This window comes from Opisthocomus hoazin, chromosome 11 (assembly GCF_030867145.1).
Source record: "Opisthocomus hoazin isolate bOpiHoa1 chromosome 11, bOpiHoa1.hap1, whole genome shotgun sequence".
Taxonomy (NCBI): Eukaryota; Metazoa; Chordata; class Aves; order Opisthocomiformes; family Opisthocomidae; genus Opisthocomus; species Opisthocomus hoazin.
In genome coordinates, this window is record NC_134424.1 from 57,143 (window position 1) to 78,983 (window position 21,841).

General features: G+C 43.5%; 1 protein-coding gene across 2 annotated transcripts in view; it reads left to right on the forward strand.

Moving 5' to 3' along the window:
- Positions 1 to 1,087: 1,087 nt before the first annotated feature.
- Positions 1,088 to 21,841, forward strand: part of FGD5 (FYVE, RhoGEF and PH domain containing 5) — a 111,810-nt gene continuing 91,056 nt past the window's right edge. For both annotated transcript variants that reach the window (XM_075432805.1, XM_075432806.1), the window contains exons 1-2: positions 1,088 to 1,249; positions 11,274 to 14,217. In XM_075432805.1, the coding sequence (XP_075288920.1) occupies positions 1,237 to 1,249; positions 11,274 to 14,217 (2,957 nt within the window). In that variant the 5' untranslated portion in view covers positions 1,088 to 1,236. The remainder of the gene's footprint in view (positions 1,250 to 11,273; positions 14,218 to 21,841) is intronic.

Sequence of the window (21,841 nt, forward strand, 5' to 3'; positions counted from 1 at the left end):
ACCTTGTCTGGGGGTTAGTGCTGCTGCCAGCCCGAGAACAGGGCAAGGGCCCAGCCGCAGGATGCTGTGTTAGCTCCATTGCGCTGGGAGCTGGTGTACGGCAGAGGGGAAGGCAGCAGCCTGGACCTGTCTGAGCTGCTCTGAGCGAGCGCGGTCCGTGTGCGAGGGACCGCCCGTGGCTCCCCGCGCCCAGGCGCCGCTTCCAGCAGCAGGTTGCCGTCGGCTCCGCAGGGATGCTCCGGGCCAGGGGACAACGCCCGGTGCGGGGTGGGGCTGCGGGGGAGGGTGGCTTCCCCAAGCCTCGCTCCCCGGGGGTTCCTCGCCGGGGGCGGTCGTGTCCCAGGGGGAAGGGAGCGGAGTGGGGGGTTGGAGGGAGGGGGAAATGGGTGGGGAAGGATGGATGGCGCTGGGGAAAGGATGGAGAGGAGGGAAGGATGGGCGGGAGGAAAAGGGTGAAGAGGGGGAAAAGGATGTAAGGGAAAAGGATGAAGAGGGAAAGGATGGATGGAGGGGATGGAAAAAGGGAGGGGGGATGGAGGAGATATGGAAGGAGGGAGGGGGGAAGGCGGGAGGGGGAATGGAGAGAGGGGGATCGAGGAGGGTGCAAAGAGGGGACCACGGGCGGTGGAAAGGGAGTGGGGGACGCGAAAGGGGGGGGACGCGAAAGGGGGGACGAAGGACAGTGCAACCCGCTGCGGCTTTAAATGTTCGCGCCCTTGGGCATCCGTGCTGCGTCCCTCGCCCCCCCCCCCCCCCCGCACCCCGCGGCAGCCACCGGGCCTGCTCCGCGGAGGGGGATGCGTGCTCCGCGGCGGAGATGCCTGCTCCGCGGCGGGCATGCCTGCTCCGCGGCGGGGGATGCCTGCTCCGCGGCGGGGATGCCTGCTCCGCGGCGGGGATGCCTGCGCCGAGCCGCTCTCCGGGCCCGGCCCCGCCCGGCCCCGCCCGGCCCAGCCCCGCGCGCCGCCGGCCGTGCGGGGCCCCGGCGCCGGCCGCCGCCCCCCGACGGGCCGCGCGCGGGGCAGGGCGGAGGCGCGCGGCGGCGCTGACCGCCCCCGAGCCGGCACCGCCGCCCGCCCAGCCCGCCGCCGCGGGTCCGGCCGCCCCGCCCGCGCTCCCGTGCCCCCCGGAGGGGCTGTAGGGCCGGGCGCGTCCGCGAGGGGCGAAGGCGGCGGCGGCCCCGGGACCATGCTCTGAGGCGCCCGGGGCAGCCAGCGAGCGAAGTTGCGGTGGAAGATGAACAACGCCGGTAAGTGCGCGGGTCCGCCGCGGCGGCTCTCCGCCTCCGGACATCTTTTCCCCCGGGCCGGCGAACGCCGGGCCGGGCTTCCTTGCTGCGGTACCGGCACCCTCCTTCCCTCGGGCCGGCACACCCCGCCTCTGCGGCCAATACCACCGGCATGGCACAGCCCCCCCACCCGCATCTCCCCGGTCCGGGCACGGGTCCGCCGGGGCTTTCCCACACCCCCTCCGCCCCGTCCCGGCATCCCTCCTTCGGGGCCGGCAGCTCGGGGGCCGCGCCACCGGGGCTGGCACCTCTCCGTCCAGGGCTGGCCCTCCTCTTCCCCCCCCCGCCCCGGCGGGTGCTCACTGGCTCCCCGCGGGGCACCGCGCACCCCGGGGCTGTGCGTGCCCCGTCGCTGGCCCCGCCGGGACGGGGACAAGCGGCAAGCCTGGGCGAGGCGGGGGTTCCAGGGACAACCGGACTGGCAGATCGGGAGGGCTGCGCCTGCTGAGGGACGCGGCTCTGCGCCCGCTCTTCGCTCGGACACACTCAACCCTTCACAAAGCCCATAGGAAATCTGCCGTGAGTTTCTTTCCGAAAGTCTGCTTTTTGAGGATGTAATGTTTTTTGCAGAATTTTGTCTCCAAGGTAAACACAAACCCTTCCTCCTTCTTTCTGTTAACTTCTCAGAATTATCCCTTGATGGAAACTGGGAAGGTGAAAGAGGATGAGAAGGGGACATATTAAAGACAAGGTTCTCAACAGTTAAACATTAAAAGAAGTCACTGGAAAATTGGGGCAAACTTTAAATTCTCCACCAACACTTTCTGATTTTCAGGGGTGAGGCATTTGTATAAAAACCTTAACAATCCAGGAAACAATTATTGCTAACTCTAGAGTTATTTAGAAAAACCTAATGCTGCATCTAGAATTAAAGAGGAAGGGAAACAGTCCCTATGTGTTAGCCCTAAAATTTTCCACTGTGTTTCCTTGTTCCAGAAGGTGAATGTTGCTGGGCACCTCACTTTCATGGGTACATCCTGAAGCCCAGAGATTTCACCTCTAGATACCTTGCCTTACAACTGTCATGTGTTGGGAAACTCTGAATCATTGTTTGCCAAAGCACAGGAACATAGGACTAGAACGGATCTTTTAGGTCAAACCCAGCCCTCTGCTGTTGTATCAGCATGTTGTACCACTCCTGAGTTTAAAGCAAAAGGTCCTCTTTCCCACTGGAGCAGTGAGACACTCTCCTACCCAAAAAGTGGTGACATTTCCATTCCATTTTCTGATCCTCTCTGGATGGGATGCTGTCCGTCTGAGGAGACAAACTGATTTGAAAGTTAAGTGAGCCAGCCAAAAATTGGTTTAGCCATGATGCTCCAACCTCTCTTTATCTCTCTGTTATTTAAAACAGACCAGCTCTAATCTGATCCTCTGCAGTGTAAGGAATATCAGATGTATCCATTTGTAAAAACTTAAATTTTATTAGCAGTTTTTATTCGGAATGTAGGACTGAACGTGACTATCTTCATTACCAAAACAGCACCCATTATTACAGAACACAAGGTCATATTACTCCTCTTATTAATTCATCAAATTATATCTTAAACCAAAACTTTTTAGGTAGCTCTCCTGCTGTTCCTCTCACAAAACTGAGAACCTCTTACTATTGCTAATTCTTCTAGTTTCCAGACCAGATTCATCACCATTTATTCTTGTGATTACATTGTCCTTTTGCTTAAAAATAGTTCTTTTCCTCCTCTGGTGTTTACCTCCAGGCTGTATTTATAGAGTGCTCATATCCCTTCTCAGCCTTTGTTTTGTGCCTTCACACAATGCAAGGAATGTCTCTCCCATCAGTGCAAAGCAGAACTTCCTACTGAATCTGAAGGAGACGGGCATTTATTAACTGGCACAGCTCAGGGACCAGCATTAGCGATCTTTGTATTGCAGTAAGTAATCCATAGCACTAGTAACCAGAGACATATGTGCAGAAATATATGGCAGCCTTGATCCCACAGAAGTTAAAGTAACGACAGACAGAAAACAGGAAGCGAGATATGGATTATCCTCAGAGATGCGGAACTGATATGAAAAGAAAGATGAAGCAATCCACCCAAGGTCATAGGAAATCTGTGGTAAGAGACAAGAGACAGGCCCCCGTCCCCCAGCCTCATACATCGGACCTTCCAGCCTCTAAGTACCAGTTTGTTGCCAGGTGCTGAAATGATATTGCCCTAGGAAGAATGTACGGATGTTAGACTCCAGATCATTCAGAGGTGTAAGCAGACTATATATTCTTTCTGCTGCTACTGAAAGTGATGCAGGAAAAGCTGCCATGCGTATCTGTTAGAGAATTTTAACAAACATCATTTTTGGCTCCTAGGAAGCAATACATGAAACAACAGGTGAAAATAAGCTGTCTGCTGCAGTGTGAACTTCCTGTTTTGAAATCACAGCCAAATTGGAAAAATCACAAACACAGTTACATTAAAAAGAAATATATGCCAGTAGTTTAGAACCAAGATTACCTAATTGTCATGTACATGTGGTTTTTCATAATCGGGCCCCCCAGCTGTACCAAGAGTTGTATGTACAAGAGACAGTGAAAATGCTGGAGTATTTTCAGGATCAACATTTTTTGGTGTTGAAATTCATCCTTTTCTGCTTATATTGCCTTTACATTTTTCCCCTTCCCCAGCAGTGTTTCTCTGTGGGATGTTACGCTGTTGTATTATATTTACAGATGGCTGCAATTAAGTTATATAGTAAGAGAAATTTGTAAGCTATTGATCTGATATTCCAGAGTCATAGTGCATTGATCTAATCATGGAGGATGGATTCCAGTAACTGTACAGAAAAGCATTTTATTTCCACAGAGTGGGATGTGCTCTGACAGCCCAGCTGTTAATATTTCAATTAAGATTTGTAAGAGGACAAAATTTGCATGGGATAGTTACTACTGACTGTAGGTCTGTCTTCACACTAGTGGAGCCTTCTAGCTATATACAGAGTACTTTTAATCACACATTTGAAGAACATACACTAAGAGAGGATAGATGTTTTTCAAAAGTATCAGACTTATGCACAAGCTGAAATACCATTTTCATAAATGCCTGAGATGACCTGCTGGCTTTGAACAGGACCTCAGATCTCAAGTGCCTAAAGAAGACTCAAATCTCAGAAGACACTTAAAGTATCTAATTTCTGTTCACAGCAAAGTGGGAGCTGATACCTAAATCTGGACTGATGTCCCATTTGACAGGAAGACTCGCACTCCTACGTCATTAGAAAATCCTAGTCTAAATACCTTTCCATTTCAAGTGACTCCCATGGAACTGTTTTAATTTCTCATGTAATTTTTGTCATTTCAAACTTTCCTCTGACAGTGTGAAATAAGTGATGCATTTACAAGCTGTAAAACAGAGAGAACTACTTTTGCAGTGAATATTGCAAAATTAATGACATCTTGGTTATTTACAGTACATCCTGGGGTCCTACCAGTGACAGCACTGGTGTTTTATGAGTTGAACCCCTTGGGGGGATTATATGTTACTTGTAAATCATGCTACCTCATCCGTTTATTCTCCAACATATTGAAGCAGGTTACACAGCTTATGCTGGGTACTTAATTCAGAACGACATTAAAATGGCTGATCTACATAGGCAGCTTAAGCATACCCTCACTGTCTGACTTGGACAGCTGGCAGAACTGTAATTACAGGTTGGAACCTAAAGCTTGCTGTCCTTGAAATGTAATAAATGAGTTTTAGGAGACTCTGTGCTTGGCTTGTCTTACATTCCTGGCAGCATTACTGTTATGGTTGGTGCCCATGTTCTGGCCAGGTCCAAAACCAGCTCTTCATCTGTAAAGAAGAGCTGTCCGTTTCACTTACGGTGAAGCTCCATGTGTTATTTTGATAGGAAGCTCTGTCTACCATTCTCTCAGATAATTTCTTCTCTAAGGAGTAAGCATCACGGTCAAAATATAAACCCATGTATTAGACAAGCTGACACAGACAGGTACAGAAATTCCTCTCTGTCCTGGTTTGTAAGAACTCGGTAGTGTTTTGGTAGTTGAGGTATGGAAACTTCCACCTATGATTGTACAGTGCAGTCAGACTATTTCCATGAGCGTCTGGGTTTGTGCAGCACCTGGCACATGTGGCTTTTGTCAACAGCATGAGCTCTTAAGACAGTACTGTCATGCTCTGATGTGAGAGGGAGTGTAAGTGTGGTGGCTACTGGTATAGGATAGGTTCTTTGTTGTTTCATGTCATTGCCTAGTTCATAAAATAGAACTATTACCATGAAATAACTTCTATCCTTCCTGGTCCAAATAATTTTTATGTCTGTCAGTGTTTCGGTAAGTGACATGTAAATGAATTCCTATATTTATGGCTATTCTTACGGTTGCTTATTCTCATTTCCTCCATAATGGGACTTTGCTTGCTGCAAGTAGAGAATTTGATCCCAGCCTTTGGAAGAAGTTACACATTTGCTCAATAAAGGCAACTGTATAGATGCAAAGACATACATTCATGTCTGTGCAGTATTTTAGTCGTGTATTCTGATTTAAGAGAAAAGCACTTATATAACAGAAATAAAGCCTGGGTTAATTAGACTGAGGGCTGGCTAATTGGCAGTAGCAAATCTCTGTAGTAGTTATCTCTGTAACATTATCAAATGGTGGTATGCATAGTGCTGTAACCAGGATTATGTTGATACTGTCCAATGTTTTTCTAGGTAGGAAAGCAAATAGAAAAGTATCAGATGACAAAGTTCACTTTGATGTAAAGACTGGTGAAAGGGTAATTAACTAAGTTGGCAGGTCAGTTATATAAACAGGTCTGGATTATTTAGTTGGATCCATTCAAACAAATTACACCTAATGCATATTATAAAGCCATCAGTTTACAGACAATGAACAGGCAACACAGCCTTGGGAACACTTTAGAGGTCCTAATGGACAAGCAAGTCAACCTGATCCAGTAACAAGCTAATGGAGAATAGTGAGAACTGGGTCTAAGTAAGTACTAAACTGTGTAGACAGCATCATCAGTACCCACTGTGGAATTCCTCCCGTAGGTCTGCCCCATGTGTTTTATACGGGCTACTGGAAAATTGGAAAAGGTTCAGAAAAAATCTAGAAGAAAAGACTTCAGGAAAGGCAAAACTGTCCAACTGCAAAGACTTAATGGGTCCATTTGTTCAGTTTACCAAAAAGAAAAATGTACCAGGACATAGCTGTAGGGAAGTCTATGTCTTCCCTAGAGATTAAAAGGGTCTTTAACCCAATGGAAGAAACAGTAACAAATGCTGGAGACAGCAGCTAGAGATAGAAGCCAGGCAGCACTAACTGGAAATAAAGGCTTTATTTTAAAAATGAGCAATTCATTACAGGAATAAGATAAGGATGATACTAAGGTATATACTCCATCTTTTGCTGATTTCAGACCAAGGCCTTCTAGAACACAAATTTTAACTCTATTCTGTATATCAGAGGGAATAAGGGAAATTATACAGCTCCTTATCAGAGCTGAACGAGACTTTCCGATGTCCTTGTCTGGATATTCTCCCTCTACCTCCTGTTTCTCAGACACTTTCCATTGGCGGATTTCAACCCCTTCTTCCTGGACAGAAGCAGTGACAGACACGACTTCTGTGCATCGGTTTCCACTGGGATTCTAGGTTTGGTGCAGTCTCACCCCACTGTTGCAATGCAGTCCCTCTACATGCATTGTCACTTCCACCCAAAAGCTCTGAACTATGCAGTGCATTTCTGTCCTCTGTTCTCAATGTCTCTCCCATTTTAACATTTGTGTGAGTTGAGTTAATGCCAAAAGCATGAAGAAAAAACAGGTCCACAAAAGTTTATTGGTCAGGAAAAGCTACTTTCAGCACCTTAAGAGATGCCTGAACTGGATTCTGGCACCAGCCAAGGCCAGAACTAGTATCTGCACTGTGGAGCTAAGTAATTTCTTGGGGCACCATGAAAGACCATGGGCTTGGGACATGTCTACAAATAACCCTGCAAATGTGAGACCATAGTGTTTAATTATCTCTTCACCCCCAAACCAGCTGCTTGATGGAGGGGTGGTGGTGTTGATAGATACAGTCACTCATAAGCCTTAATTAAATTCTAGGCTAATTCCTCAATCTGGAGAACATTTGAAAGTGGGTAGTTGCAGTGTTTCAGGCAATATCACACTACAAAATGTTTGTTGTTTCAAAGAAACACTTGAACCATGAAGGCTGTATGGGTTGATTGCCATTTTAGGAGAGCTGCTAGGCTACTGTTCACTGCTTAGAAACTTGGAGGGGAGGAGAGTAACGTGATTTCATATGGGCCATGGCAGGAATGAAACCATGCTTAAATGCAGGTTTGCCTGAAGGAAGGTGGGTAAGGAGAGGAAGTGGTCCTTGTCAGTACAAGGAAGCATTGAACAATAAGGGGAGGAGCAGGCTAAAGAAATTCCTATTCCCCAAGAGTTTCCTTTTAAGCACAAGGTGGGTGTGTCTCCCTCCAACATAAAGCATATCCTAAAATAAACATGCACAATTATTTGTGAACATACACATTCCTTATGGTGCAATGTTGGTTTGTGTCTGTTTAGAAGTTACAGCCAGAATATTTCAAGTGGCTCAGACAGCAAAGGAAGCAGAAATTGAAGCACAATGAAATTGTCCTGATAAAAGGCAAACAGCAGTGCTTTCTTTTCAGAAATTGTTTGGGTTATTTTTTAAACAAACACTTGTACTCCTCCCACTGCCTCCCCACCCCAAAAAAAAAAAAAAAAAGTTTAAGGAGCCTTGTGAAAGGCAAGATCAACACACAGAACAGTTGGGAAAAAACTGTGGAAGGAATCAGTAGCGACCAGTAGCTGGCACAAGTGGGTAAGAGTAGGACATCACAATGCCTGTTATTACTATACTATGAACAGGGTCTATTACCATAAGTTCTCTTCCACTAGCAATGTTACTGAAGGTAGCAGAAGGAAAAACTCAAAATTACTTGATTCCTTTCGCTGTAGAAAATGATCACTGGAGGAAAAGTGGGTAACTGTGTTTAAGCTATTTATTTAAGTGGACGTCTGCATGATTATTTTGCATAAAGGAAAGGAGTTAATTACATTATTTTATTTCAAATTTGTTTATAAGACAAACCTTGAGAGATCCTGGCATTCTCTGCAGTCCAGTTTTTTTCTCACTACTCAGTGTTTCAGTACAGACACTCTGACAAGAACAAGGATGAGAATGCAGAGGTTGTGCTCAAGCCTTGTCACATCTCAGGAATGGAGTAGGTATATTTGTGTCCTACTCTTGGATGGACATTCCTGGAAAAAGCCAGACACTGCAGGAAGTGGTACAATACCTCCAATGTGATGTTTCTTCCTTGGAATTAGTCCTAAAAATGTCTTAGTATGATGGCAAGGGGTCCATTGCTGCTTTCTGGTGGGAAAGGTGTCAGGACTCGGTTTTAGCTAATAAAAATTTCATGCATTTTACTACTAGAAAGTTAGTTTGGGATGTTAAGTCATTGCAATAACTGATTTAAAAATCCAAAAGGTAGACCTGGCTAGGCAGCCAGGCTTGCAAGATACTCAACCCACTTCTGTTCCCTCCCTGTTATTAACTGGCAACAGTTTTCAGCACTCTGCAGCCTTCAACTGCTGCAGACTTGCTGCTGGCTGCAAGAGAAGCAATGGTACTTCAGCAACAGTGAAGTGTTTGGCACATAACATTTCCAAAATAATCTGGAGGGAAAGACTGGCTGCCCTGTGATTTCAGTAACTAGACAGATGCCCTGCAGCTCACAGCAGCAGTGGATACAGTAAACCAAGAGTACACACTACAGTTCTGGAGACTGGTGAATATGCATTTCTCTCTCCCTCCTTTTCCACAAGTTGTTTTAAGCCTCCCACACATTAAGCTGGATCGGATAAAACTCCAGATACAGAATAATTCTTACTCAGTGTATGTGTATGTGTATGTGATAAGGCACCTGTTTAGAACAGACTTTTCACTCCTCTAGGCTAAGCTGAGATCACTCACTCCATTTTTAACTGACATGGAATCTCTCTGGTGTCTCATAATTCTAGAAAGACTATTTTCTGACTACATCAGAATGCCAAACTGTCAGCATCTTTCTGAGTATTGGAAGAAATTTCAGCAAGGTTAAGAAGATTAGAAGAAACAGCCTCTTATATCTCCCAGAGTCTAACCAAACCAAATATGCCAGTATTAGTTCAATACAGATTACTCCAGCTGGACTAAGATAACAACAAGAAAAGTAGCATGACACCAAATATCAGAACAATAAAAGAATAATTTTTAACCAGTTTGCATTCAGTATTACTTTATTCTCAGTATGGTGCATAGCTGAATTTTAATTGTCTTCACCTCCAGCTGTCAAAAGTCTGCATTCCAAAATACTCAAAATATAACAGCACAGTGGCTACACTTCCTGAAACTTAAGGCATAGGCTTTCGCATAGGAATTGTGTCCCAAATGGTGTGTCTTGAGATGCTGTTCCCTTATTTCCTGTGTGTAGGGCATGAAGATTTTGCACAAAGAATTGTTCCCATCTCTCCCGTGCTGCAATAGTTTGTCCTGTGCTTTTCCTTACAATGGATAGCTCCCCTTTTCCCACTAAAATGTGTTAATTAAAATTACAAAAACCATTAGAGATTTCTGATTGTTTAACCACGTAATTACCTATGGATGGCTAGGAAACATTAGTAAGAGCAAAACCCTCCTCCTTACTTATGCCAATCTGTAATCATTTGGTGCACTGGCTTCTTCACACCACGTATTTCAATCTCATCTAAAATTTCATGAAGGAGGATCCCTATTATTGCCTATTTATGCAGCCTTTCAGCATTTCATTTAGTTATTTGAAGAATATCAATTTCAGGACCAAGGCAGCTGGAAATAGCTGTGGCATGTAAACTGTAGTCTGGGTAAAATGGCCATATATGACTTAATTCATCTAGCTTCAATCTAGTTTATTGTCAATCTACTTTAATTCCTCTACATGTGTGTCAGCACTTCCACTAGAAATAGTTTAGAGACACTGTCTGGCCTTATTTCCAAGATAATTCACTTTTTTAAAGTCTATTTTGATGTTCAGAGAAGATTATACCTGCAAGGGGTCCTGTCATTTATAGGAGGATGGAGGATCTTTTGACTAAAGAAAGGACTAAAGAAGCTGTACGCTGAAAACTGAACTTCACTTTAAACCAGTAACTATCTTCATGTTTTGGGTTGAAGTATTTCATTCAGTGCATTATAGCTCAGCTGCATAATCAATGTAAAGTATTAGCCAAGCTTTTAGCAAACCATCTTATCTCTCATGATTACGTTGTTTGACAAACAAAATGTAACTCCATGTTTTGTTACCATGGTAATGCCAAATGGGAAGACTGTGTCTGGGCACCAAGTGTTCAGTTTGACTGGGTTGAGTTAAACCTTGATCTGTTCGTAGAACTAATTTTGTTCAATGCTGAAATTCTGCAAACTACATACTGAAATTAAATCATTACTACAAAGTGTTTGTACTGTGTTATAAGAACAGTTACTACAGCTGAAAGGTATTTCATTGCAGTGAAACACTTCAGCATCATTGAATCAAAGTGTTCATACTTATTCTTAGGGCAGATTTCTGTGGCAGAATCAAAAGGTCTCTGATGTCGTTAGTGCTTCCGAGTACGGGAGGTGTTACCCATCTGTGGCTATCTGTGTATACCCTCGGCTCTGCAGCTATACATCTTTCTCTCCCCAAGTGTGCTAGGGCTGCATCTAGTTCAGTTCAGTTCAGTTTTGACTTTAAACTGTGTTGCCTGGAATAGCTACAGTGCCTCATGGAAGCACAGTGCATATGCTTTGTTCTTTCAGTTCTCTTTTCAGAGCTGAGCCTTTTATTGGCTGGGCTCCATCTGCTTTATAAGTCACTGGTATAAGAGAAAGTCTACTGTAGGATATATTCTGCTGGCTTTAATAAGAAACCAGGATGACTAACATGGCTTTTCTCTCTTTTCTCCAGAAATCACAAAGCCACCACTAGCACCGAAACCAAAGATTATTGGTCATCTTTCTCCGGTAGCTGTCTCCAAATTTTCTCCTTCACTGCCAAGGGCTGTTATTCTTCATAACCCGAACTCTATGTCTAGGGGTCCCAAACCACCTATTGCTCCCAAGCCAAAATTCTCAGCTGACACTGAGGGCAAATCCAGTGTTTATACCAACAATAACTTCAATAAATGCACAAATGGGAAACTGCTCTGTCTTGATGGAGATCTGTATGAAGGAGACCAATGCAATGCTGATTGCCCAGAATCTGAGGCAGATAATGAATACATTGTAGTTCCTGAAGCTCATCTGACCAGCAAAGACTGTAATGATTTGCAACATGAGCATGATAAGAACCTAGATTCCTCTGGGGAAAACGAGGTCTTGGAAACTCCAGAAGAGGTAGAGAAGGAAGAGGATAACATTGCTAATGATGAGGATACCAGTAATGGAGAAGTCACCGAAGATGAGCACCATAACTCTTCAGATATTGCTGAACCAATGGAACCAGACTCTGAAGAGTCAGCTAGAGACTGTGACCAGTCCGAAGCACTTTGTGAGGAGTCCTTAGATGCCCCTGATGTAGATAATGATGCTTCCAAGAACATAGATGAACATAAGGATGTTGTAGGTGACTGTGTTGAAACCAAAAACAAGGAGGAAACTTCTAACAACCTGGAACTGGTTAAGGACAATAGTGATTATAAGACTGACAGTGATGACATTTTGAATAGAGATGAGGAACTAATGGATGATACCTGTAAAGATACCATTGTAATGCCACTGCCCACAGATGAGTCAATCCCAGGTTGTGAGAATGCAGGGCAGGAGGAGGAGGAGCTGCCTGAGATTTTAGAAAAGGCAGATGGGTGTCTAGCACACGATGGTGATCACAGTGTGCATGCAGAGCTTGATTTGAACATTGATTTGGAGTTAGAAATTGATGATTGTGCAAGCCCTGACATGCTGCCCATTGAGGCCAGTGAGGAAACAGCTCCTGGCTTAGAACTGCGTGAAGAGGAACCCAGTGCTGAAAATGGTTTAGGAGAGTTGATCTACCAAGCAGCACCTGAAGAAAAGGAAGCAGACCCAGATAAGCATAATAATATAAACACAGGAAATGCCAGTGATGGCTGTCAGATCACTAGGAGGAGAGGTGAGAAGACATCAGAGGTAGCCTGTGAAGCAAGCAAAGACTCTGGGAAAGGGGAGGAAGAAACTGTGAATGCCGAGAATATGGATGATGGCTGTCAAATTGCTCCTTGTGAGAATGAATGTGGTGAGGAAATACCCATGGAACATTTAGATGAGATTTTTCAAACAGAAGGGACCTCTCTGGATGAAAATTGTGTGATCTCTGATATTCTGCCTAGTAGTCCAGGGATGGAGCTAGAGTTGGAAGATGTGACTCTTGAACAGCATAGTGAAACTACTGTGGAAACATCTAAGTCAGATGAGCTGCAACTTGAAGACAACGAGGTGGAAGCAAACAGCCTCAGCAAAAGTGTCCCAAGTCCACCTCAACAGGTCCCACTTGAAGAAGAGTTAGAAGTCTGTAAGCATGGCAAAAAGAATGTAGACTGTGGCATCAAACATGTCTTGCATGAAAATCTAGCAGTCCCTGAGGTGGTCATTGTGCCTGAAGAATCAGAGGAAAGAGAAACTAGCAGTGATTCCCTAGACGACCCTTATGTGCTTCCCGCAGAAAATGAAATTGCTCATGACGGGCAGACTGATTTAGGAGCTGATCACAGTAAAAGGGATGAATTAGGCATGGATGGTGAAAACAACTTGCTGCCCATTGATCGTAAAAGCATTGTCACTAGAACACGGTCACTGTCTGGGAAAATGCCAGGCTATGTCCCAGAAACAGTTCCAGAAGAAACTGGACCTGAAACTGATTTATCATCTTCCCACAATGGCTCTGGGACAGATGATTTAAGCAATAATTTATATTCAGTGGAAGGAAAACCAATGGAAGCCAACAGGGCATTACCAACCAAGTCAAGACGTTTCATTTTATATCCTCGATCTTATTCTGTTGAAGGGAGAGAGACATCTGTCTCTGTTCACAGAGAAAGTGATGGCTGTGTACTAGACGATGGTAGAATAAAAAGAACAGAAGACAACTTGTCTTTGCCTTGTGTTAATGGTTCCTCAGGTAGTTTTTCCCAGAGAAATCATCTGTTGTCATGTGGTGTATCTACTCCGTCCTCAGTTGTTGATATACCACCTCCTTTTGAACTTGCCTACATCACCAAAAAGCCAATCACTAAAAGTTCCCCTTCACTTTTGATAGAGAGTGACTCACCTGATAAATATTCTAAGAAAAAGAAATCTTCCTTTAAGAGGTTCCTCACTCTAAAATTCAAGAAGAAAACGGAGAGTAAAGTCCATGTAGATGTTAATGTTTCCTCTTCAAGATCCTCATCAGAGTCTAGCTATCATGGGCCTCCGCGGCTGATGGAGCTGGACAGGAGGAGCCTGAGTAGCTCACCTCAACTAAAATCACATGTGGGGAAGCTCCGTGCATCTGAGTCTCCCTCAGCTGTTCTTTTCTATAAGGATGGTAAAAGAAAAGGAACGCCCAAGTCCTTCAGCAGGAGTGTGTCAAGGGTGGAGTCCTTCGAGGACCGGTCCAGACCTCCTTTCATGCCACTCCCATTAACGAAACCCAGGTCCATTTCTTTTCCCAATGCTGACACGTCTGACTACGAGAACATTCCTGCTATGAGCTCTGACTATGAAAACATACAAATTCCTCCTCGAAGATCCACCAGAGCAGGAACTTTTACTGAGTTTTTTGAAGATCCCAGCAGGGCATTGTCTGCTGCTAATGAGAATGATGGCTATGTGGATATGAGCAGCTTCACTGGCTTTGAGAACAAGCAGCAAACCACAGACCAGGAAACAGAAAGGTACTGTAATAAATTATTATGTAAAACCTGCTAGCCTTGGCCAAACAGGCAAGGCCTCCCCTCCTAGGTATCGTAGGCAGATCCTGCATGGTGCTTGGCTTACATCCCCTTTCAGGGAATGCTTACAAGAAAGATTGGAAGAATACAGGATAAGCCTTTATCAGTGAAAAAAAAAAAAAAGACACCAAATTAACTCTTTACCTTGTAAATGTATACTAGCAAGTCAAGTGGATCTGGATCAAATGGCTTACAAATACAAACCAAAGAACATTTAAAAGTATTTGGTTTATCCATGGATGTAATTTTTGTGGCTTGGGGAGGTGGGGAGAGCTTGCTTTATTCTTCGGTAAGAAAGGTTTCTGACTTCTTGACTGAAGGAAAAGAGAACCTATTTGCTGGAAGGGGTCCTGCTTAATTTTCTCATTCCTGTTAATTTCTCAAAGCAACAATATATGTATAATTTATCTTTCAAAGTACATCAGTTAAGTATACACCAGAAAATCGCAAATCATGAACTAATCAGACTAGACAATTAATTTTAAGAGTTGCTTTACAGCCTATCATTGCGTCCCTTTGACAAACCCTGATTTATAAAAGGAATTAAATTTGAAATCATATGCATTGCTAACATTAAAAACAGTCTTTCATCCCATTCCATTAGATTATTTGCAGATAAGAAAATGTCCTTTTCATAGTTACATAGGAGCAATGCAATCGAGACCTTTGAATGTGAATCTGAATCTTGTCAGACTATAGCACACAATCAGTGAAGTGCAGAGATGTAAATAAGATGAGAGTTTTCCATTGTTTGTGTTAAACAGGTTATGAGAAAACAGGGTGCAAAGAAAATGAATGAAAAGGAATGTCTTTAATGCAGTTGCATTTTGTTAGAGCTTTGTGAAAAAGATGAACATCTCAAAAGCAAGGTTTTCACATCCATTTTCATCCGCCATTCTCCTTCTAAAGATTTAATACTCCTGTTTCTGTGCAACATTTATTTTTTCTGATCCTCTCCCCTGTCTTTGTGAATGGAACAAACCATGGGCATTTCACACATCCCTCTTTCAATACTTCAGACTTGCAGGAGTAAAAGAACTTTTCTTTAACACTTCTGAATGAGTCTTGCAAACCACTTCTAAGACAAGAATGATGTACAGTGCTTTGTTTCTCTGAGAGAGGTGAGAATTGGCAGAGGTGGGGCAGGCGAGTATGACATGGGGAAAGAGACTGCATCAGTGCTTAAGCTGTGGATCCAAACATGCCTGAAGCTGAGGGGTCTGGGACACAGGCCTGTGGTTTAGCTCTCTGGAGATGTTGGCTGCCTACAGTTTTGCGAGCCCCAGTAGTGCTGACACTGGGACATGGTGGAGTACAGTGCAACTTCACAACGCACACAGCCACATTCCCAGAGCAGTGCTCAGCAGAAGCTGTGTTCGCAGGGCCTGATGGCCCATTAGTCACAAAGCTTTCAGAAGTTTGCCTTGCGCCCAGCACACTGACATTTGCTCTTGTAAAAGCTGGCCAGTTCTTTGTGTCCATGAAACGCCGCCCATTTTAGGTAGTTCTTGAAGAACCAAGTTAAAAATATTAAAACTACGTCAATTGCTGTGACTTGGGCCCATTTATGAACTTCCTGTGGAAGCTTGTTGTTTCAAGGGGAGAGCCAATCCAAACCGGTTCAGGAAGTCTCAAGGTCAAGGCGTGAACATAATTTTTCAGTCTGCTGCTTGTTGTGCATGCATTTTTTGCTGTTGGGGGAGAAATGAAGGCTAGGCTCATGAACAACCCCTTTATCGGTATAACTGGTATGGAGGGGAAGAGCATCAGGCAGACAGCAATATACATACATTGCTGCTGAGATTGCTATTATTTGCTGTATTTGTCAGGATGTTTTGGACAAGGACATGCCTGAAAAGCTGTGACAAGGTGTAAATCAGTAATACAAATGCAAAGGCGTAATATATCTGGAGAAACAGTGTATGGTCTAATGGTAAAGCAAAAAAATCATGCAAGTACGTGTACAGGAACACATTTACACATGCATACATGATGTCGGGACATGGATGTTTTATTTCCTGCTGAAGCAGTTCTGCCTAAAATATCTCTCAATGGATTTGAGCTTTCTAAAATGAATACCTATCAAACACAGCTCTACCACAACCACACAGGGATAAAAATGACTTTGAACTCCAGCCTGCTCATATCCTGAGGCTTATTCAACCATTTGAGAGTACAGGAGTACTGGATTAAACCCTTGCAATACACGAGACTTGAGCCGATGAACTTCTCTTTGGGGCATTCACCTGCAGAGCACTGGTATTTAGAATCTGCTGATACCTTATAGAATTGCTACATTTTTGATGAATGGACAAGTACAAATCGTGTGTTACATTTCAGAGAACAGAATGCGAGAGGGAACCTCCACTACTGTGTGTGACTGGGGAAAAGCATGGCAGGAGGGGTGCTTATAGAAATTGATAGATGAGAAGATTCACAGTTTAATTTCCTTGCTTAAAAGGAAAGACCATGTGGAATAGACTTACACCAATAATTTCTAATTAGAAGCAATCAGGTTTATAGAAAAAGTCCAATAACGAAAGTGTTCTAGAAATATATCTTAACTTAGAATTACCATTGCCAGAATAGAACTGGGAATACTGCCCCCTGAAGGGCAGTTACTGTGTATCTCCAAAATTTAGCTATCTGGTATTAATAATTAAACTCTGATTCGAGCGTATGACAATATAGATCATCATTAGCCTTCTGTACAGTGTAGAAATAACGGGCCATAAGTGGAATTGGACAAAATTCCCCTGATCTTTCCGCAGTCCACAATGCCTGAATCAGACTCAATTTTCATTTGCTTTTGAAAAGTCACTTTCTAGCCCCTTTTCTCTGAAGAGCTGCACTACGAAGTGCAAAGCAACACAAACCAATTGTTCAGGCTGAAAGCAAAAGACAGCTGTGCCCCACCTCTGGGGACAGTGCACTGTAACCTATAGCACTGCCTTGACCTTCAACACCTATACGTCTCAAATGAAAGTCAGTTTGAATTAAAGTATTCTGTCACATGTCTTAAAAGAGTAGCTTCACTAACACAGCTTGACCTTCAGAGCATCAGTTGTGCATATGGCAGTGTGATAAACATCAAGGAGATGGGAAGGAGATATCTCAAACACTCATTTCATAGTCTACCACAGTATCACTTGCAGTGCTTTTAGGAGAGATGGGGACAGTCTTTTATGAGGGTTTAGATAAGGCCAGGAAGATGGTACAGGTTGGGTGTTTTCAGAATTTCATTTCCCTCTTTTGCTTTCTACTTAGAGTCTATAATCTGGATTTACCAGGTTTGCTGAGTCTCAATCCTTCTTTCTGCTAAAATGCTCAAAATCCAGAGAGGACAGAAGATATGGAGAAGAGAGGAATAAACGGAGTATACCTGCAGTTCCACAGCTAATCCCACTGTGATGTTGAATATTCATAAGAAAACAGCTAAACGCCCATGTTGGTGTTACCTCTACATTCCTATATCCTTCTACATAAAATGGTCATCAATACATACTAGAAGAACCTCAGTCTGATTACTTAACCAACAGCAGGACTTGCTCAGATGTTGCTTCTACAAGTGAATTCTTGGGGGCCAGTGTGGGGATTCCAGTGCTCTGTGAAGGCCCACAGTAATTCCTAGTAAGTCACTAGAATTGCAGTCTCTTGCCTGTAAATTGCTCCCAAGGCTCCGGCTCTCCACTGCTTTTCAAGATATATGGCATCTGTCTGATGCTTCTCAGCTTTAGTATAATCAAGAAAGCTGATCACCTCTTCAATATCCTACTCCTTTGTAAATGCGTTTTATTCCCGAGGGATATACTTCGTCAAGAAAAAGATGGAGAAAAACTGTCTTTAGTAGAAAGTCAGGGAAAAAAACATGGTTTATGTATGTCAACAAGTGATTCCTTTAATTTGGCTAGACTGAAGTAGGAACATAGAGGTGCTTAGGGACTGATACAACAGTGCCAGTGCTAGCATTGGAGAGGATGCTTCATGGGTAAGCAGCTACGTTAGAAGCTTTGTAAGCATTCCTCTTTGTGAATAGCCATAGTCAGTCTGGGCTTCTGCCAGGCCTACGCGCAAGATCACAAGGACTACGTCAGCACAGACCAATTCCAAAATGTATACCAAAATCATACTATAGTTAGACAGCAATAGAACCACTGCCTATGGTCGACGGGCCACAGAGAATGCAAAAAAGGAGAAAAATCCAGTGGAGGAGCAGTTACTTTCCCCTCCAGTGAGTATGTAGCTGTCCCCCTGCTTCACCACTGGGTTCATCAGGCTATGTTCTATCAAATTATGTCACTTAAGTGCTTATATCCTCTCTGCTCCCTGCAGGTCATCAGTCACTGATTAGCTCCAGGAGTGCAGCCAGGGACAGTCTGTATGACCGCCTATTCCCTACCTTTCTGTAACATACACAAATAAAAGCCTAACAAAAGTTGAGCATAATAAACATCTTCGAACATGAATTCTCTGCCTAAAAATGGTCTCAACAGCATGCTACTCAGACCTTCATATGCCCTTAAGCTTAAGGTGAAATTTAAACCATTAGAGTGAATTTCATCAAACATAGCACATGTTTTTAACCAATAAAATCAAAATGTCATATTTCTGGCTCTCTTTGCTCCTTCAAATGAGAAGCACAAATGTTATATAAGATAAAATCGCCAACTGTTAGAGAGGCACAGTGTGGTGTCTAAGCACAGCATATGAAGGATAAGGTGAAAGTCTAGAGATAATTACATAATAGAAGCTTCAGTGTAAATAGTTCGCACACCAAAATAGTAATGACCAAGAAAGGGCGATCAGTGTTGTCATATTTAAAATAGTGAAAGAAATATACAGGAATATTATGTATCTCTTGTTATAATTGTGAATCAGTGTAATTTCTATAACCTCAAGGAAATTCACAGTGCTTTAATTTACATAAAAGACGAGTAAGTTTCCAAATAAAAAAGGATCTTAGAAAACCTGATACAGCAATACTGCTAGGTTTGTCAAAGTGGCAGCATGTCAGAGGTGCTCAGATACTGTAATGAAGGACAGATGGGCAAGAAGGCAAAGAGATGTTTATCTAGGGAGAAACACTCATGAGGTTAATAAATGTACCTGATACGATTTGAGAATAACTACTGAAAGAATCCATCAGCTCTTTATCAAAGGCTGATGTGGAATTCAGCTCCACTCTTTCTCTGCATCTCTAACGTTTAAAAATCAGACAAGCACTTGCTGAACTAAGGCTCAGTAAAAGTGCCAATTAAACTACAAGGCTGTTATTTAATGCTCAGAGCAGAGAGGCACAACTTGAAAGTCTGATGTATACAAGGGCAGAAGCAAATGTTCAGGACTGTTCTTCCATAAAGTCCAGGGGAGTGAGCTGAATTAAACCTGCATGAAACTGCACCCCTTAAAGTAGGGGGAAGCTGAAGATGCCATCTCTTAATTTCTTTAAATTAGTTGAATAAATCAGAATTTCTTCACCAATTTCTTCTCCCCACTATCCTCCATTTTCTTTTTCTTTCAGTTAGTGAAGACATTTGAAACAGCTTAATTTAACATCTAAAGTGGGTCAAATAATACCCGCACCACAGAGTTAATCCCCAAGCATGATATGATGAAGCCTGTAAGAGTGTCTGCTTTCAAATGCCTGCCTTAGATCACAGCCTTTATGTACTTTCCTCATTCCCAAAAAGTTCTGGAGATAAATATTTTGGAAGGTTGTGGTTCACATATTCAGTCTGTCATTCAAGAAAATGTGGCTATAATTGTGGTTCATAAAACAACTCTGTCCTCCCATTAGGAAAGAAACCAGAACTGTTTCTAAAAGTGTGGTCTGTTTTACTGCTGCTCCAAATTCACACACCTAAACTCATTCCAAGAGCATGAGAGAGCTGGAAAGGTTTCTGTAAAGGATATTAGAAGAGTTTAGGAAGTCTGTCCTCACAATTGGTTCGAGATGCCTTCCATTTGAATATTAATCAGACAATCAATTAAGACTTTAAAGGATTTTACAGGAGATGGCTGAGATTACAGTCTGGCCCTGTGGATCTCTATTGCTTGTAAGCAGAAAGTATTTTTTATAATAAATGTCATTACCATTCTTTTCCTTTAAAGACTTTTACCCTTTAATAAGAGGGTAAGTAGGCAAAATCTTCCTCCCCTCTAGTGATCACTGGCCCCATGTGCTGTAGTCACAGATGTGTTTGTAAAAGCCTAGGTAAAAAATGTATGAGAAAGAAAAAGTACATAGAGTAAAGGAGGAGACAGTCTGCATGCTAGAGAATTAATTGCAGAGCTCATGCCATCCAGGGTCTATGGCTGAACTATGTAGCACTCAAAAGTCCTCACATACAAAACACAGTCTGTTCGGAAGGTTAATGTCATTAAAACATGAACACAGAGATGCTAATTCCCTGCTAGGCTGAATGCAGTTATGAGTAGCTGAGCATGGCCCTTTAGCTGGTCATTCTTCCACAGACACTTCAGGTTTGGACAGCCAGTGGAGCAGATGCTGGGGTGGAGATTTTGCCGGTGGTTCTGTCAGGAATATTGTGTACAACCCTCTGGAGCATGGAATCAAGCTTTTTGAAAGGTTTCAGTGAATGCATCTTGCCAATGCAAAAACATCTTCCCTCTACTCTGTCTCTTGGGGTTTACATTGCATTTGGAAGGGAAGTCCCAGTTTGTGACCAGATTTAAGTACGGCAAAGGGTGAGAGGTAAAACAGCCAGATATAATGATTTGACCAAAGGTCATTGACCAAGTAAGGACTTTTCAGTGTCTTCAGCGAGAAAGCAGGTAGGTGTGCCCTCTGCAGTTGACCATGCTGCTTTCCCAAGTTAATTCTTGTTGAAGTTCTGTTTTCCGTACCATTCTGGAGACCTTAACACTGTGGATCCCAGCACACAACCAAGTTTTTGGGGAGAACTTTGGGGAAAGGGAACAAAAAGCCTTTCCAAGACAGTAATTGTAGCTGCAGATCAGTTTTACTGTTATCATTGAACTCCCAGCCCCAGGGAAGCAGTGGTCATTAAATTTGTGCATTTACTGATCCCATATAACATCTGTATTGCAGATCAAAAGTTCCCCAGGAGCACTCTCTCTGAGAGTGTGGCAGGTTATTGTCTGTATAGGACTTACTTCTCCCCTGAAGCCTGATTCCTGCAGCAGTTCTACAGTGCAAAGGCTGTCTGTGAAAGCAAAGGAGCAGAGTGGGTCCAAGCAGGAATCATCGCTTTGGCATAGAACATAATTGCTGATGAGAAAAGGATTAGGGCTCCTTGGTAAAGTCTGAGCAAGCAGCACAAGCAGGTACGGCAGTAGTTTAGCATTTGAATTGTGCTGGTATGCAGCTGGCAGGAGAATCCTAACACCAGTGTCACCATTTTAATCAGCTCTGAGAAATACAGCTGTGGTACTGCATCAGATGAGCACAGAGAATGGTGACTAGAAACTCCTGAAGCCTTTTGCTCCTTGGACAAATGCAGCAGCAGCAATAGGTACAGCTAAAGCACCCGATTGTTTTCAATACAGATGCAAACTGTCCCTTCCACTGATAATTAATTCAGAT